The 15984-nt window shown below is 42.5% G+C and overlaps 1 protein-coding gene across 2 annotated transcripts in view; it reads left to right on the top strand.

Moving 5' to 3' along the window:
• zbtb40 (zinc finger and BTB domain containing 40) overlaps positions 1 to 15984 on the top strand; it is a 101868-nt gene that overhangs the window by 71335 nt on the left and 14549 nt on the right. For both annotated transcript variants that reach the window (XM_059638112.1, XM_059638111.1), the window contains 4 exons: positions 2978 to 3192; positions 8033 to 8195; positions 10251 to 10337; positions 14721 to 14938. In XM_059638112.1, coding sequence (XP_059494095.1) covers positions 2978 to 3192; positions 8033 to 8195; positions 10251 to 10337; positions 14721 to 14938 — 683 coding nt within the window. The remainder of the gene's footprint in view (positions 1 to 2977; positions 3193 to 8032; positions 8196 to 10250; positions 10338 to 14720; positions 14939 to 15984) is intronic.

Here is a 15984-nt window from a genome sequence, read left to right as displayed (position 1 = left end):
CAAGAGAACAGCCGCAGAGTGAAGGCACAATGCTTTAGAGCTGAGATAATGGGAACTGCAGATGCTGGAGAATTCCAAGATAATAAAATGTGAGGCTGGATGAACACAGCAGGCCAAGCAGCATCTCAGGAGCACAAAAGCTGACGTTTCGGGCCTAGACCCTTCATCAGATGAAGGGTCTAGGCCCGAAACGTCAGCTTTTGTGCTCCTGAGATGCTGCTTGGCCTGCTGTGTTCATCCAGCCATGCTTTAGAGCTGAGGTGGAATTTTTCAGCCAGAAGGTGGTGCATCTGTGGAAAACAGTGTATTTAAGACCAAGGTATATGGCTTGTTGATTGGTAAGGGGATCAAAGATTACAGGAAGAAAGCAGGAGAATGGTGTTGAGATGCATATCAACATATCCTTAAAAGGAAAGAGAAGTGAAGAGATTTAGACAACTTCCAGGACTTAAGACCTAAGCAGCTGAAGGCATGGTCCCGCTGATGGAGTGATTAAAATGGAGCCTGCACAAGAAATTGAAATTTGAAGCATGTTGAGATCTCAGAGGGTTGTAAAGCTGGAGAATAATACAGGAGACTGGGGAAGTGAGGTTGTTGAAAGATATGATAACAAAAATGATGATTTAAAACTTGTTGCTTGATGGATGTCACTAAGTCAGCAAGCATATGTTAGGTGAACTCACGCTGCGAGTTGGGATGCCGATAGGGCTTTGAATGATCTCAAAATGGGAAGCTAGGCTAGCTTAGAATGGGCAGGACTCCACTATGGACTGGAGAGCAATGGAACAGATGGGCTGAAACAGGAGTGGTGATTGGCAATGTTATGGAGATGAAAATAGGCAGTTGTGGTGTTGGGAAGGATGTGAAATTGGAAGCTTGGTTCAAGTCAAAAGGTATAAATTCTATGAAGAATCTGGTGAGAGGTTGGTGAAGATGATTCTTGGGGACTGAAGAACATCACTTCAGCCTTACTTGCATTTAATTAGTGGAAATCTCTGATCATTCAGTATTGAACATTGGACAGGCAGCATGATGAATCTGAGGAAGTGGAGATCGAGGCATGAAGTGAAGAGACTAAATGTCAATATACATATGAAATCTGACTCTTCCTGGATTATATCACTGAGCAGAGTGTACTTTACCCGTCTTAAAGAAGTTCAATTTGGTCAGATGTTTTCTGGTTTCAAATTCTATACTCATGAGGGCTGGTAAAGATGGTTTAGAAACAGCCAGGGTCATCAGAGTCAGCAGCAGGAAGATCTGAAAAGTTTTAAAAGGTTTATAGCAGTGTTTCAGCAAGATATCTGTGATGTGGCTTCGTAGTCTGCCAAAATTAACCAGAAGAAAACTAGTTATTGAAAGTGAACTCTTCATACTTGGAAGAACATCTTGCACTTGCCTGAATAGTTTACCCATCTAACTGCAATCTGTCAGTGAAACTATTTGAAGCATTTGATCACATTTTTAACAGATAAAAACAAAAATGAGGAATATATATTTTATTGTATAATTGCTTTTATGCAGAAAATGTGTTTGTATTTTCGAAGGTCCAGTTTTTTATAACTTAGGAAAGGAGGCTTCAGAAACATAAAAAAAATTGAGACACCCCCCACCCCCCCCAACTCAAAAGCTCCACAACTTATTGAATAACAGGTAAATTTTGACCCTCCAGCAATATATAGATTGAGCTTCAATGGGATATTAAAATTATGGAACAATCAGCTCCTAGTCTAATGCAGCCACACCATAGTTTAACAGGCAGACTGGGTTCAGTTAACAATTTAAAGACTTCAGTGAGACTGGAAGCCTCGTATTTAACTTTCCTTGTAAGGTTAACCAGGCTTTGTGAAACCTGGCAGCTCAGGAGGGCAGAGAAAATGTAAATATGTCCCTAGCCCTATTTGTGTGTTAGGTGAGGCTTCCACCTGCACTTGGGTTGGCAGATCTGTCCCCACTTTATCATGCGCTCATACCTAACCTTACATGCATTCCCAGTTGCTGCCTATCTGGCGTTGTATTGCCTACCTGACTGAAAGCCATGTCTATCACTCAGCCTGACTTCCAGGCAGAGGAAAGGGGAGACTCCAACTTCCTGAAACTTACATGACCTTCTGACTTCAAAGTTGCACACCAGTCTTTGAAATTAAGTGCTTTGTCTCTATAATTAGCTCAATGTCTTGCTTCCTTTGGGTTCATTATATTCCAATTAAAAGCTTCTTCATTTCCCCTTCACAGATATAAATTATGTGCGCACCTGAGCTACTAGCTTGTTAGCCTGATGTGCTGCTATATTGTTGATGCAGATGCATTTTAGAGTTCTAAATTAACTGTTTGAAATTAAGCGGTGTTTGATCCATGAAACCAATCCTGCAAACAAAGGCTCATTGTTTATTGTTGACGAGCTTAGCAAAAATCAACGCACCCTCTGTAAAGCAATCATGTATATTCGATCCTGAGCTGCCAGGTTTCACAAAGCCTGGTTAACCTTACAAGGAAAGTTAAATACGAGGCTTCCAGCCTCATTGAAGTCTTTAAATTGTTAACTGAACCCAGTCTGCCTGTTAAACTATGAAGTGGCTGAATTAGACTAGGAGCTGATTGTTCTATAATTTATCACTGTAAGTGGTTGGGAATCACCATTTTGGAGCCCCTTAATCATTGTCAGTCTAATATGCTGTAAAACTGACCAAAATGTGCAACTACAAAGCCACACCAATTCCAAGTAAGAGATTTGCCCTCTCTGAGTCAGTGATTGTTTTGATCAGTTGGTCAACAGGACCTCTTGTAAGTTGAGCAAACGTTCCTAAATTGGGATCATCTATTTTGGCCCCAGATAATGTTGACAGAAATAGCTGATGTAAATGAGATATTTTCTGAAACAGAAAAAATGCTGATAAACTCAGCAGGTCTGGCAGTATCTGTGGTGAGAAGGCAGTTAACGTTTTGAGTCTAGTGACCCTTCTTCTGATCTGTGCAGATGTGGAAGACCCATATGATTGTCAGAAATGCCGGATGAGTTTTCCAAGCCTAGAGGAGCACAAGAAGCACATCCAGGATGTGCATCCACCTGAGTACAATCCCTGTGACATTTGTGGCAAGAACTTCAGTGCACCATCACTTCTTGAAAGACATATGGTCACGCATATTGGTGGAAAGCCATATAACTGTGACATTTGTGACAAGGCCTATCAGGTGAGCAGCTGGGCCACACATTCTGAGAATCACGTATTAGACTGTGCTCTGATATTTTTGACTTTCAGTGTGATTTGATCATTTACCAGTAGCAGTGTCTGGAAAGACGCTGTAATTCTTCAGGTGTATCAATGTCACATTACATTGACAAACAAGAGTCCTTGTCCTTAGAAATGCTTTAAATTTCTCTCATTGTTAAATTAATATAATTTTGCCATCAGTTTTAGCATTGAAATTGCTGGCCAAGTGCACATCCAAAATGTGTAGTGGGAGAACTGACCTGTCACTACCATAGAAATGCATTTTTAAATAAGTGTCCTGTAAAAACAGACTTCTGATGTTTCTATGGATAATGCGTTCATTCAGTGGTGTTGTATTGAAACTACTTGAGCCAGAGAGGTAGCAGCTATGATTCCTCGACGTTGTGGTGGCTTTTTTGACATGATTGTGGCTTTCCTTGAACCAGGGAGGATAAGAATTAACCAGTTATAATTTATATATAGTCAGTATGACTATTACATTTCGCTTTTTTTAAACAATTGTTTATCCAATTGAAAGATTTGTACTACTTGATTTAGTCCCCAAGTTTCCCACTTTTCAAGCCAATAATTCACGCCAAAGTACAGCTTCGTAATGAGCAGGAGCTCTCCACTATCTTAGCCAAAGGACTTGTTTGTTTGCTTGTCTGTGTGTTTAAACGTATGACCTAGCAATAGAGGTAGTCCTTCAACGCCTCAAATCTGTTTCACCAACCAATAAGATCATGTGATTTTTTTTGTGTTTTTAAGTTCCACATTCTACCCCAATAACTCTTGATTCTATTGTCTGACAAGAATCAATCAACCTCTGCTTTAAAAAAACTCAGTGACTCTGCCATTGCCAGCTTGTGAAGCTGTGTTCCAAAGCTAAACAGGCCTTGAGGGTAAAATATGTTCCTCTATATCTCTGTCCTTAAAAGGCGACCCCTTACATTTAAACTGTGCTCCACTGTTCTGATTGATTCGCGAAACAAAACATCTTTTCCTCAACCATCTTGTCAAGATTTAGAAACTTCAGTCCAGTCACCTCTCATTCTCCTAAACTCAAAGAAAGAAACGAAGAAACCCACAGCACAGGAACAGGCCCTTCGGCCCTCCAAGCCTGCGCTGATCAAGATCCTCTGTCTAACCTGTCATCTATTTTCTAACAGTCTGTGTCCATTTGCTCCCTGCCCATCCATGTACCTGTCCAAATATATCTTAAAAGACGCTAACGTGTCTGTGTCTACCACCTCCGCGGGCAACGCGTTCCAGGTGTCCACCACCCTCTGTAAAGAACTTTCCACGCATATCTCCCTTAAACTTTCCTCCTCTCACTTCGAACTCATGACCCCTAGTAATTGAGTCCCCCACTCTGGGGAAAAAGCTTATTGCTATCCACCCTGTCTATACCCCTCATGATTTTGTAGACCTGTGAAGCAAACTCAGCCTGTACATCCTTACCTCAGAAGGCAACTTGTTGATCCCAGGTAGCAATCTATTAAACCTCTGAACCACAATTATGTCCTTCCTTAAATAAGACCAACAAAACATTATTTGAAATGCCCTCACCAATGCATTTTGTAACTTAAGCATAACATCCTCACTTTTGTGTTCCTTTCATAGTAAAGGATGACATTCCATTGACCGCCTTAATTACTTGGTGTACCTGTATGCTAATCTTTTATGGCACATGCAATAGAACACTTAGAACCTGCTGCATCTCAAAATTTTGAATTCGTTCTCCGTTTAAGTAATACTCTTTTTTAATTCTTCCTACCAGAGTGAATAAGTTCACATTTTCCCACATTACTCTTTTTGTACCAGATTTTTTATTAACCACTCTCTCAACCAATCTATTTCTTCCTACAGAGCAATATTTTTGTGTCATTTGAAAGTTTTGTGACCATATCTTCACTCTGCTCACACAAGACATTGGTATAAATTGTATAAAGCTGAAGCTGCTTTCCTATGGGACTTTACACATCAGATCTTAGCAATCAGGCTCCCTTTTATCCATAGTGTCATTCCTTCAAAGAATTTACACCAAACAAATGCCAGATAATGACCATCTCCAACAAGACCCCCCCCCTTGCGAACCATTTCAGCTCCCCCTCCCATTCCGTCGATGACATGTCCATCCCACACTTTCAATATCCTCAGGCTTTCAATTAAGCAGTCACTTGAGTGGATTTGCCACATCAGCAGGTCAGAAGCTGGGAATAATGTAGTGAGTGACTCACCAAGTTGTCTGCCATCTACAAGGCGCAAGTTGGGAGTGTGATGGGGTACTCTCCACTTGCCTGAATGGGTGCCAGTCCAATAAAACTCGAAGCTTGACACCATTCATGACGTGGCCTACTTGATTGGCACCGTATCCACTCTCACCACCACCAGCGCTTGGTAGTGGCAGTGTGTACAATTTGCAAGATGCCCTGCAGAAATTCATCCAAGAACCCAGACAGAACTTTCCAAACCAACAACCACTTCCATGTAGAAGAACAAGGGCAGCAGATACATGGGAATACCACCGCCTGCAAGTTTCTTTCTAAGCCACTCACATTATGATTTGAAAATACATTGCCATTGCTTCGCTGTTGCTGGGTCAAAATGCTGGAATTCCTTCCCTGAGGGCATTATGGGTCAATCTACAGCATGTGGACTGCAGTGGTTCAAGAAGACAGGTCACCATCGCGACCTCAAGGGCCACTACGAGTGGTCAATAAATGCTGGAAAGCCTGTGATTCCCATGTCCCACATGAACAAATAAAAAAATAAATTAACTGCCGATCCTGGAGAATCTGAGATAATACAGTGTGAGGCTGGATGAACACAGCAGGCCAAGCAGCATCAGAGGAGCAGGAAAGCTTGACGTTTCAGGTCAGGACCCTTCTTCAGAAATGGGGGATGGGAAGGGGATTCTGAAATAAATAGGGAGACAGGGAGAGACAGATGGATAAAAGAGAAGATAGGGTAAGAGGAGACGGACAGGTCAAACAGGTGGGGTTATAGCCAGTGAAGGTGAATGTAGGTGGGTAGTTAGAGGGTGCTGTGTCAGCCCAGGGAGGACGGATGGGTCAGGAGGGGGCGGGATGAGATTAGTGGGTAGGGGATGGGGGTGGGGCTTGAGGTGGGAGGAATGGTGAGGGAGGCAGGGACTAGCTGGGCTGGTTTTGGCATATAGTCTGGGGAGGGGAGATTTTGAAGCTTGTGAAGCCCACATTGATACCCTTCGGCTGCAGAGTTCCCAAGCAAAATGTGAGATGCTGTTCCTGCAAACTTCGGGTGGCATCATTGTGGCCCAAGATGGACATGTCATCTAAGGAATGCAGGGGGTTGAAATGGTTCGCGGCAGGTAGGCGCAGTTGTTTGTTGCGAGCTGAGCGTAGGCGTTCTGCATAGCGGTCCCCAAGTCTCCGCTTGGTTTCCCCAGTGTAGAGGAAGCCATAACGAATACAGCAGATGCAATATACCACATTGGCAGATGTGCAGGTGAACATCTGATGTGGAAAGTCATCTTGGAGCCTGGGATGTGGGTGAGGGTGGGGGCAAGTGTGGCACTTCTTACGGTTGCAGGGGAAGGTGTCGGGTGTGGTGGGGTTGGATGGGAGTGTGGAGCAGACAAGGGAGTCCCAGAGAGAGTCCCCCAAGATGACTTTGCACATCAAGCAGATGTTCACCTGCACATTTGCCCATATGGTATATTGCATCCGCTGTACCCGTTGTGGCATCCTCTACATTGGGGAAACCAAGCAGAGGCTTGGGGACCACTTTGCAGAACACCTACGCTCGGTTCGCAACAAACAACTGCACCTCCCAGATGCGAACCATTTCAGCTCCCCCTCCCATTCCGTAGATGACATGTCCATCCTCTGCCTCCTGCAGTGCCATAATGGTGCGACCCGTAGGTTGCAGGAACAGCAACTCATATTCTGCTTGGGAACCCGACAGCCCAATGGTATCAATGTGGATTTCACAAGATTAAATTTCCCCTCCCCCCACTGCATCCCAAAACCAGCCCAACTCGTCCCCACCTCCCTAATCTGTTCTTCCTCCCGCCTATCCCCTCCTCCCATCTCAAACCGCACCTCCATTCCCTACCTCCTAACCTCATCCTGCCCCCTTGACCCGTCCGTCTTCCCCGGACTGATCTATCCCCTCCCTACCTTCCCACTTATACTCACCTCTACTGGCTCCATCCCCGCCCCTTTAACTTGTCTACCTCCTCTCCACCTATCTTCTCCTCTATCCGCCCTCGATCCGCCTCCCCCTCTCTCCCTATTTATTTCAGAACCCTCTCCTCATCCCCCTTTACTGATGAAGAGTCTAGGCCCGAAATGTCAGCTTTTGTGCTCCTAAGATGCTGCTTGGCCTGCTGTGTTCATACAGCTCCACACTTTGTTATCGCAGATTCTCCAGCATCTGCAGTTCCCATTATCTCTTCTTTACAAACAAGATAGGTTTTTGGACTAAAAACAGAAATTTCCGGAAAGACTCCGCAAGCCTGGCAGTATCTGTGGAGAGAAAGCAGTGTTAATGATTCAGGTCCAGTGACCCTTCAGAACTGGAGTTGAAACATTAACTCTGTTTTCTTCCACAGTGCTGCCAGACCTGAGTTTTTCAGCAATTTATGATTTTGTTTCTGATTTCCAGCATCCACAGTTCTCTTTGTTTTATTTTTATATGTAATTTTTTGAATAACTAGCCAGGTAAATTTAAATGAAAGTCAGGGTATTGAGGAGAAGTTAAGTGAGTCGGAGTCTCAGATGACCAGCCTGCATCCAGCCTTCCCTAATACACACCTTTTGTAATATGTTTTGCAGCAACTTTCTGGGCTGTGGTATCATAATCGTACCCACCACCCTGACATCTTTGCAGCACAGAATCACCGCTCTCCAAAGTTTGCCACTTTGTTGTGCACAGCATGTGAAAAGCCCTTTGGAAGCACAGCGTCTCTGAATAAACACATGAGGTCTGACCATTCAGGTAATACCTCTTTTTCGTAATTTGATTCCTCACTTAATTATAGTGGTAATAAAATGTGAGGCTGGATGAACACAGCAGGCCAAGCAGCATCTCAGGAGCACAAAAGCTGACGTTTCGGGCCTAGACCCTTCATCAGAGAGCTCTGATGAAGGGTCTAGGCCCGAAACGTCAGCTTTTGTGCTCCTGAGATGCTGCTTGGCCTGCTGTGTTCATCCAGCCTCACATTTTATTATCTTGGAATCTCCAGCATCTGCAGTTCCCATTATCTCTAATTATAGTGGTGTTGGGCTTCGCAGAACAGGAAAGACTGACTTCATACTTGTAAAACCTGACACAACTCTAAAGAATGTGCAGGAATAGAAGGGCATGAAGGTGCACATGCACAGATCTTTGAAGGTAACAGGACATGTTGAGACAATGGTCAGTAAAGTCTGTGTGATCTTGGGCTTCATAAATCGGGGCATTGTGTACAAAACCAGGAACACTGTGCTGAACCTTTTATTAAGCTCTGGTCAGGGACAAACCAGCATATTTTTCAATCAGATTTGGTGCCTTACTTTATGAAAGGAGTGAACATTCTTAAGAGAATGCGGAAGCCTTTTGATAAAATGGTTCCAGAGATGGAGGATTTTAGTAGAAAGGAGATTGAAGGAAGAATTAATAGAGACATACATGATTATGGCAGACTTAGATAACCTAACGTTTGAGTTATTTGAGAGGGAATATGACGAAGTTTTTTTTATGCAGTATATGGTTATGACTGAGTTTCCACCAAAGCTACCGATTTTTACTCACTCCTCTACAGGTAATGAACTGGAATTCACTGCCTATGTGGGTGGTGGAAGTAGAAATAATGAATAACTTCAAAAGGCACTTGTATTGGCACTTGATAAAACTGAACTTGCAAGGCCATGGGGATTGAGCAAGAATAGCTTCACAGAAAGTATTCATGAATTTGATGAACTGAATGGCCTCTTGTATTGTAAATGTGTCTTTGATTCTATGTTCGGGGTGTTCACTTAAAGCAGTGGTGGGTGTGGTGGTGATCAGTTACAAAGCAAGCTGGATAAGTTGCTTCAAAATTGTTCAAGTTTTGGCTAAAGTTGAATCATAAATATCAAGTTGCAGCCACAGTATCTTCCTGTCTGAATAACTTGTATTCACACTGCATAGAATTACAAATGAACAGTGCTAATTCATGAGTTAGTATGGGGGCTGTAACCTCCTTGGAGCAAGGAGTGTTAACTCAGAGGAGGAAAACATCCTTTGTATTGGTCTCCTTTGAATTTAGTATCAAATTCAAGTACAATATTTTAGTTTGAAGGTTTTTTTTCCTCAACTAGATTTTAAAATAATTTGTCAAAAACGGTACACTCTTGGTTGTAATATACAGTACATTAAATTTATTATCAAGTTTAGATTGTTTCCTGCTGTTCTAGGTTTAGCTGTTCTAACCCTATCACTGGGTCTCTTTCATCATGAAAAGAGTGCAGTTATCTCTTCCAAGGCAAGAATTGTCAGTTTATAAACAATCTTATATATCTTTTAATTCATTATTGGGATGTTTTTGTCTCTGGCTAGGCCTGCATTAGTTGCCCATCCCAAATTGTCCTGGAGATGGTAATGCTCAGCTGCTCAAGTGAGGCATATTATGCGAATTGAAATATAAATTGTCTTCCATTTTGAATAATACACATGTGCTTGATGTGTAAACATAGATGCAATTGTTCTTAATATTATGTGCCAGTTTCAGAATGCCATTGAGATGAATCTTAACCTAATTCTGGCCCTGTATTGAATGTATTCCACCGTACCTTGTTCAGCAATTTCTGCCATGTTGGACAAGAGTATTTATTCGGTCCACATCAATTGTTGTATTGTGTATAATTTTCATGTTTAGAATGTGGCACATATTTCATTGTAGTTTCCACTCATGCACTAAGCAATCTATAATTTTCCAATCATTAAATAGCAGATCACAGACTGTTGTGACAGAATTAAATGGCAATCATGATCACTTTTTTCTGATGAATTATTGCACCTTTATTCTCTCAGATATCAAGATGCTGGAGTGCGAGAACTGTAAAGACACTTTTGCCACACAAGCATTGTTGCACATACATATGAAGTCCAAACATTCAGGTATGTAGTGGTATCCTGGGTAGCATCTACTCGTTTAAATTTTCACAAGTTCCCTGATGATGGATTTTCAGATATTTGACTGAATATTCTGTCTGTCAAGATGTTAGATATTTTTACTTATTTGGGGTCCCTCTATTGGCCCTACCCCTGGACCAAGAGGCCTGGGTTCAAGTCTTACTTGCTCCGGAGGTATGTCTCTGAACAGGTTGCCTATGGAAAAATAGGTCAAGCTACTCCGACACATCTCTGAAGCAGGTGGAACTTGAACCTGGTCCTGAGATTATAGGTACACTACCATTTCACCACAAGAGCACCTCTGAAAGATTATAGAAAGGCCTGGTCACACCATGTTTGCAGCACTCCAAGCAGCTCTGGGCACCACATCACAGACACTCCTGCAGGGTGTGTAGCATAGATGTTTTTAATCAACCTGTTCAAACTTATTATGATAGACTCCTCTGGACCTGGTGGGAGTGGGACCCTGGTCTTCTGGTCAGAGGTGGTGACACTATCGCCACACCACAAGAGTTCTCCAGGTCAGTCAGGCTGTTGCTATATTGCAACTTGATAGTTTAACCTGACACTTTATATTTCATATACAATTGAACTGCAACTATCTAAAGAACTTAAAATATCTTTTTTCTTGATCACTGAACCTATTTATGTGCTCTAATACAGTTTTAGTATAATCTGATTTGTAGGTCACAGCTTTCCATCTGTTTGTTTATTTTTTGATCCAGATAACAAAGCATGCAATTTTCAGTCAGTCAGTCTGGATGTACAGTGGATATACTCTTGTATTAAAAAGCCAATATATTATTCAGCCAATATACTGGGATAAACTGTTCCTTGTTTAATACAAATGAGGATTGATGGGGCTAAGGGAATGTTGCACAGTAGGACCTGAATGTTTTTGTAAAGAAATTTCAATAAGTTAAAGAGCAAGGATGATTCGCAATTAAGAAAAGCACGTTGGCCTTTATTTCAGAGATTGAAGTATGAGAATAAATGTCTTGTCGGAAATGACATAGATGAGACCACAGGGAGATTTGTTACAGTCTTGGTCTCTGCCTAAGAAAGGATATACTAATCATGGAGGGGATGTCATGAATATTTACTAAACTAATTGCTAGGATGAGGAAACTGTCCTGTAATGTGAATTTGAGTAGACTTGGCCGATATTTAACAAAATTCAAAACTGGTTATATTAGCATGTACCATTTTTAGGAAAAGGGGTGTAATATTTCCCCTGGCTGGCAAGTCCAGATTGGGGCACAGAGCAACATGTTAACCAATTACAGTTGAGATGAGAATTGCTTTTCAAAAAGAATTACGAATCTTTGGAAATCTGTACCTAGAGAACTCAAGATGCTCAGTTATGTTCAAGACAAGAGATTATTGTAGTTGTCAAAGGTGATTAATGTTTTCTGGGGCAGTCTGTCCTCCCTCCCCCAAAAGCTTCATTACAAGAAAATGTTTGATAAGACTAGATGAATTATTTTAAAACTGTAGGTTGAAGGTTAGAGATAACAAGGAGTAGAGCTGGATGAACACAGCAGGCCAAGCAGCATCAGAGGAGCAGGAAGGCTGATGTTTCGGGTCTAGACTCTTCTTCAGAAAAGGCTCCTCTGACGTTGCTTGGCCTGCTGTGTTCATCCAGCTCTACATCTTGTTATCTCAGATTCATCAGCATCTGCAGTTCGTATTATCTCTGAAACTAGACTGAAGATTAATTGGTATTTGAACATGTCCCACATGAATCTTTTATGTAAGGAAACATCACGCATCTTAGTATTAGAAAAACAATTCTTGATGACCCAGTGATAATGGACTGCAGATGCTGGAGAATCCAAGATAACAAAGCGTGGAGCTGGATGAACACAGCAGGCCAAGCAGCATCTCAGGAGCACAAAAGCTGATGTTTCGGGCCTAGACCCTTCTTCAGAGAGGGGGATGGGGAGAGGGAACTGGAATAAATAGGGAGAGGGGGGAGGCGGACCGAAGATGGAGAGAAAACAAGATAGGTAGAGAGGAGAGTATAGGTGGGGAGGTAGGGAGGGGATAGGTCAGCCCAGGGAAGATGGACAGGTCAAGGAGGCGGGATGAGGTGGTAGGTAGGAAATGGAGGTGTGGCTTGAGGTGGGAGGAAGGGATGGGTGAGAAGAACAACAGGTTAGGGAAGCAGAGACAGGCTAGGCTGGTTTTGGGATGCAGTGGCGGGAGGGGACGAGCTGGGCTGGTTTTGTGATACAGTGGGGGGAGGGGAAGAACTGGGCTGGTTTTGGGATGCAGCAGGGGAAGGGGAGATTTTGAAGCTTGTGAAGTCCACATTGATACCATTGGGCTGTAGGGTTCCCAAGCGGAATATGAGTTGCAGTTCCTGCAACCTCCGGGTGGCATCATTGTGGCACTGCAGGAGTCCCACGATGGACATGTCGTCTGAGGAATGGGAGGGGGAGTTGAAATGGTTTGCGACTGGGAGGTGCAGTTGTTTGTTGCGAACCGAGCGGACGTGTTCTGCAAAGCGGCCCCCAAGCCTCCGCTTGGTTTACCCGATGTAGAGGAAGCCACACTGGGTACAGTGGATACAGTATACTACATTAGCAGATGTGCAGGTGAACAACAAGCTACAAAATCTCCCCTTCCCCTACTGCATCCCAAAACCAGCCCAGTTCTTCCCCTCCCTCCACTCTCCCTATTTATTCCAGTTCCTTCTCCCCATCCCCCTCTCTGATGAAGGGTCTAGGCCCGAAACGTCAGCTTTTGTGCTTCGGAGATGCTGCTTGACCTGCTGTGTTCATCCAGCTCCACACTTTGTTATCTTGATGACCCAGCATGTTCTTGTTCCAGAATATGGCATGACATAAATCTGCACGTGTATGTTCATGGCAACTATGATCCGAAGTAAAGTTCTGCAGGCAATATATGCATGTTGAACTTAAATGAGCAAAAATCCAGAGGATTTGATCGTTATTCGATCTCGCAAGGAAATATTCCCTATTTTGCTCCGAGCGATTTATTTGACTCGTTGTTTAAAGAATTAATAATGTCAACATTTTTTTTATACATCCATGATGTGTTGGGGAGGGTTTGCTAAAAATTCTCATCTCTCTTGACATTTAGTAATTTAAAATCTTGCCCTCACGTTTTGTGCTCAGAGTAGTTGTGTATATATCCAAATTGTTTATATCCAAATTAGACTAATACGCCAACTTGTTGCAGTTGCAGCACATGATGAAGTATGTGGTAAATAGTGAATGCATTGTGATGTAGAACTAAATAAACCTACAACTAATGTGTCAGACCAAAGCTCTGCTGTGCTGCCACATTCAATGGTGGACATTGAAGCAAATGACTGGAGGAGGAAGGGTAACAAATATCTCCCTCCTTGTGGCAGAGGCCAATACAAGTGCAAAAGACTGTGCCAAAACACTTAACAACAATCTTCTGCCAACAGTAATCATTAATATGAACCTCGGTTTCCTAAGGTGCTCACTGTCACAGATTTTTTTTGTTTAACTAGCCCAGGACTTGTAGCTAACCATGTAAAGCTGCGGATGAGCTACCTTCTTGAACAGTTGCAGTCTATGGTGTCGGGACATGCATTGTATAGAGGGAGGGAGTTCCAGGATTTTGACGCAGCAATAATCAAGCAACAACATAGCTCTAAGTCAGGTTGATGTGTGAATAGGAGGGTAGCTTACAGGTTGGCAAGGAGGGAGATATTTGTTGCCCTCCCTCCTTTGCATCTGCTGCCCTTGCTAGATGGAAGAGGTCACTGGTTTAGAAGATGCTGTCAAAGAAGCTTGGCTGACTTGTTTCAGTGCCTCTTCTAGAGGTACATACTGCTGTCACTCTGGGTTGGAGGAAGTAAATGTTGAATGTAGTTGCTGGTGTGTCAGTCAGGCAGGATACTTTAGCCTGGTTAATAATGAGTTTGTATATTGTTAGAGCCGCACTCACCAAGCAAGTGCGAGTATCAATAACCAGGAGCAATGTATTTAGAAGAAATACCTGGGCATGTATTTTGAAGTAAGGTAGTTGACAGGGCTACAGACGCTGAGCTGGAAAATGGGTTAGGCGAGAGAGCTGTTTGCCAGCTGACAAAAACATGATGGGGTTAAAAATGCAGTTTTGAAAGAAGCATATACTTTGCCAATTCTATTTCATGTGTGGCATTTCATTAAGCATGTGTGGTTAGATCATGAATTCACTAACTCTGTTTTGCAGTATACTGTTATATTTCACTCTTTGCTAAAATACAGTCATGTTTCTTTTTGGAGAAGCTTTTAACAAATAGGATTTAATTTCCTGAATATCACTTCATATTGACGTACGGACTACATTCCACCAGATTTGCAATATATCCATCTTTTTCATCAGGAATCCACCCATTTAAATGTTCGTACTGCTCATCAACATTCAGATTCCCTGGAGCATTGCATCATCATTTAAGCACAGAACACCAAACTCAGCAAACCAGCAGTTTTGTGTGTGGGGATTGTGCCCAGCTGTTCAACTCACAACAGGATTTAGAAGAACATCAGAGGAGCAAGCATGCTGGAATCCTGTTTGCTCATGTACAGGAAGCAGCTGAAATGGTAAATATTCAGTCATTGGAACTGGCAAAACACACTTAGATATTGAAGTGTTAAATGCATATGTCTCCTAAATTGCTGCTGTTCTGAGTTCTTTTTATGTGAAGTACTGCCTTCCTTCCCACTGCTATACCAGATGTTTGTTTCAGCTACTTTCTCCTCCTCCTCTGGGGTGTAGTTATGCCCTAATGACATTGGTGATGGTCTCATGGTATTATCACCAGACTGCTAACCCAGTGACCAAGTTAATGTTCTGGGAGCCTGGATTTGAATCCTGCCATGGCAGATATCAAATTTAATTTTTAAAAAAATCTGGATTTAAGGGTCTAACGATGACTGAAACCATTGTCAATTGTCAGGAAAATCCTATCTGGTTCACTAATGTCCTTTAGGGAATTGAACTGCTTCTTTACTACATGTGACTCCAGAGCCACTAATGTGGTTGACTCTGGGCAACTAGTGATAGGTGATAAATGCTGGCCTAGCTGGTGATGTCCTCATCCTTTGAATGAATAATAATTTTTAAAAAGTGCCTTCAGAAATCATCTCTGTTACAGGGGCATAGTGGTACTGTGACTGGGCCAGAGTAGCCCAGAAGCCCAGGCTAATGTTCTGGGGACATTTGAATCCCATTATGGTAGATGGTAAAATTTGAATTCAATAAACAAAAAAAATCTGGAATCGAAAGTTAGCGTAATTGTGATCATGTACTTACCATTGATAATTGTAAAAATTATCCTGGTTCACGAATGCCATTTAGGAAAGGATATCTGCAATCTTTACCTAGAGGCAGTTATAATAAATGGTCTGAGTAAAAGATACCCTGGAAAATAGTGACCATTGCATGGTAAAATTTAGCACTCAATTTGAGATGGAGAACTTGAGTCAGAAACAGCTGTGCCAGACTTAAACAATGAGAGTAGAGTTTTGAGAAGATTTGTAGCTCAGGGTGAGTTTCTGGGTGTGAGTTTGCTCGCTGAGCTGGATGGTTAGTTTTCAGACGTTTCGTCACCATTCTAGGTAACATCATCAGTGAGCCTCTGGTGAAG

This window comes from Stegostoma tigrinum, chromosome 28, assembly GCF_030684315.1.
Source record: "Stegostoma tigrinum isolate sSteTig4 chromosome 28, sSteTig4.hap1, whole genome shotgun sequence".
In the NCBI taxonomy this organism is placed as follows: Eukaryota; Metazoa; Chordata; class Chondrichthyes; order Orectolobiformes; family Stegostomatidae; genus Stegostoma; species Stegostoma tigrinum.
This window is presented reverse-complemented; position numbering and strand designations above follow the sequence as displayed.